The following is a 3,109-nucleotide window of genomic DNA, read 5'->3' as shown; positions in this document are numbered from 1 at the left end:
TGTACCAACCCTACGGATGAATGATGTGAGGTGTACAAACCTCGTGGAGGGTGTACTAAATCTATGGATGAATGATGTGAGGTGTACAAACCTCGTGGAGGCTGTACCAACTCTACGGATGAATGATGTGAGGTGTACAAACCTCGTGAAGGGTGTACCAAAAGGCATCCAAACAAGGCACAAATTCTAATTTAAAAGAAATTGAAACTCATTTTCTGCACGCACTATTTCAATATGGAACGGTTTTGAGCTATAGTCGTGCACACTATGACTACGAATTTGAAAAAAAGAAAAATGAAACTCTACACGCTACTTCAATGTTCTGGTTTTGTGTTAAACTCACCATCTCTTGAATTGCTTATTTCTAGAAAAATTGAATGTCATCTTCTACAAAGACAACTTGATAGTATCATATTTTGAAATTCAAATTTCTTGTGTGCGCGACTTCTTTGTATTTAGTAAGAAATCATGAGCATGGAATACCACTTATGTACAAAAGGCCATATCTGCCAAATACTACTGACCAAAAAGTGGTAATTTTGTTATAATCTACCTATTTTGATAAAATTGGTATAAAATTATTACCATTTTCATAAAAAAAAAAGAAACTCTTTGCTAAAAAGGAAGGAAGATGTTCAAAGTTGTTAGAACAAAATAGTACCATAAGAAGTCATCAACATGCGTTTACGGTTTTTCCTTGCAATTAGATTAGTCAAGTAGCTCGATTTCTCAACCTACAACTACGAATCATATCCATGATGACCTTTAGATCAATAATGTGGGAGGGGGATGACATGACATTTTGAGAAGTAAAGAAAAGAAAAAAAAGAGAAGAGGATATGGCTAATTTAGAATAATATGTGGAGGAAATAACAGTTGGGTACAAACAAAGTCCCACATTAGAAAAAATGAGAAACGGACATGATTTTATATACACATAAGTCCCCGCAATAACCTCTACGGTAAACAAAGAAAATGGTATATCGTACACACTGCATCTAGCCTTATCATGAAAAAAAAAATTAAGATGGATAAACAGATGCCTCTAACAATAGCAATTGGCTCTTCAAATTTCCAAGTTTAACCTCAATCCAATGCATATAGAATCATTCACCAATAATCATTGCAAGAGCATTTCCCATTCTTGACATGATGAAACCGGTATGCATCTCTGACTACTATCTCTCTTCCAGTAACTATTGATATATACTTCATTGTCGTATGGCAGTCCCCACAAACTCGAAGATTTTTAAATATTCTAATAGGTTTTGGTTTTGGAGTACTTATAAGAGCAAATGCCACAGCAATTTTTTCACTGTGTTGAAACAAATAGTGATCCTTCTGTTCATCCTCCACATCGTGAAGAACAAAATCTGTATTTGGGATATAACCCGAGTTCTTTATTTTTAAAGCCAATTCATCAAGTTCATCATATATCATTTTAGCCTGGGAGTGTGAAGTATCCCCTACATGGAATCTGTGTATCTGGTTGTCGATTTCAATCCAACTATAACCTGATTCTTTTATCAATTTTTTCTGTTTCATGCATTTTCTTATTGCTGCTACATCATCCCACCTCCCTTCTGACGCATACAAGTTTGACAATAATATATAGGTAGCTGGATCATGAGGCTCCTGCTCAAGAATCATTTTTGCAGCATGCTCTCCAAGTTTGGTGTTACGGTGAACCCGACAAGAACCAAGAAACGTACACCATACCAATGCATTAGCATCAAAAGGCATTGAAGTAATAAATTCAATAGCTTCTACAAGCAATCCAGATCGACCAAGCAAATCAACCATGCATGCATAATGTTCCATCCTTGGACTGATACCATAATTATAATGCATAAAATTGAAGTGTTTCCAAGCCTCATCAATCAAACCAACGTGACTACAGGCTGATAAAACCGCAATATAAGTGACCTCATTAGGCTTTACACCTATTTCAAGCATTTCATAGAACAATTCTAAAGCTTTTGTAGCAAATCCATGTTTTGCCAAAGCACTTATGATAGAGGTCCAAGTTATTACATTGCGATGCCTCATGTCATTAAAGACCTGCAAAGCAGCTTCTTTGATTCCGCACTTGGAATACATAGAGATTAAAGCATTATTAATGCATAAATCTGTTCCGAACCCTGACTTCCCTATGAGGGCATGAATTTGTTCACCCCTACCGATTGTACCTAAACAAGCTGCGCCACTTAAGAGGCATGCATATGTAAAAGAACCAACTCCAACAACAAGGTTCTCAATATCATGGTTAAAAGACTGATCATAATCCAATGCTTTTGCATGTGCATCAATAGCTGTACTGCACGAAAATAAATTCTTTTCAAATAAGATATTGAAAGTTTTTTTAGCACAATCCGTACTTCCAGACCTTTGATGAGTCGATATTTTATTGATTTCACTTCGTTTATTGTGCTAGAATTAATCAGGGAATTGTGCTTAATTGTCCGGTATTTTCCTGTTTTTCCTAATTATGCTTAATTTGACCAAAAATTCTAATTTTAATTAATTTGAATTTTCTGAGCTAATTATTTGCATTATTATTTGCAGGGAAAATTTTGGAGATACAATTTGGAGCATTGGGAAGGAGACAAAATAAATTTCAAGACTCTTCAATTAGACATTTTAAATTTTAATTGTATTGTAATTTTAATTGTTAGAACTTTTTAGACAAACTTTTTCCATCATGGGCCATAGTGGCAATTTTGTAAGAGCCCAAAATTGTAGGACACTTGTCACCCTAGGGTTTTATATTTTTTTAGGGTGGACCCCACCCTCTTGGATGACACACACTTGGCCTGAATTAGAAACAAGGGAGCAGCCGTCACACTAGAGTATTCGGACTTTGCTGGAAGTTTTGTTGGTGCAGGAAAATGTAGCTCTCGGGCCACTCACTTTGGAGATTTTTGGTTTCTTTGAATGAAATGGGAAGAGCTGATTCCAGTAGTAGCACATGGTGATTGGTCATGGTCATTTCAAATGGATGCAACGTTGCTGCGTAGTATGGATTAGTTTTCTTTTCTTTTCCTTATTTTATGAAATCAAAAATAGAATAGGTGGAATGATGGGATGGTGATTTTTATTTAAAAAAAAA

General features: G+C 35.5%; 1 protein-coding gene across 1 annotated transcript in view; it reads right to left on the bottom strand.

Moving 5' to 3' along the window:
• Window positions 1-1,110: 1,110 nt before the first annotated feature.
• The window catches only part of LOC106780543 (pentatricopeptide repeat-containing protein At3g49170, chloroplastic-like), a 4,846-nt gene continuing 2,847 nt past the window's right edge, over window positions 1,111-3,109 (bottom strand). The window contains exon 2 of the mRNA XM_014668847.2: window positions 1,111-2,386. Coding sequence (XP_014524333.1) covers window positions 1,111-2,386 — 1,276 coding nt within the window. The remainder of the gene's footprint in view (window positions 2,387-3,109) is intronic.

Source organism: Vigna radiata, unplaced genomic scaffold (genome assembly GCF_000741045.1).
Source record: "Vigna radiata var. radiata cultivar VC1973A unplaced genomic scaffold, Vradiata_ver6 scaffold_392, whole genome shotgun sequence".
Lineage (NCBI taxonomy): Eukaryota > Viridiplantae > Streptophyta > Magnoliopsida > Fabales > Fabaceae > Vigna > Vigna radiata.
This window is presented reverse-complemented; position numbering and strand designations above follow the sequence as displayed.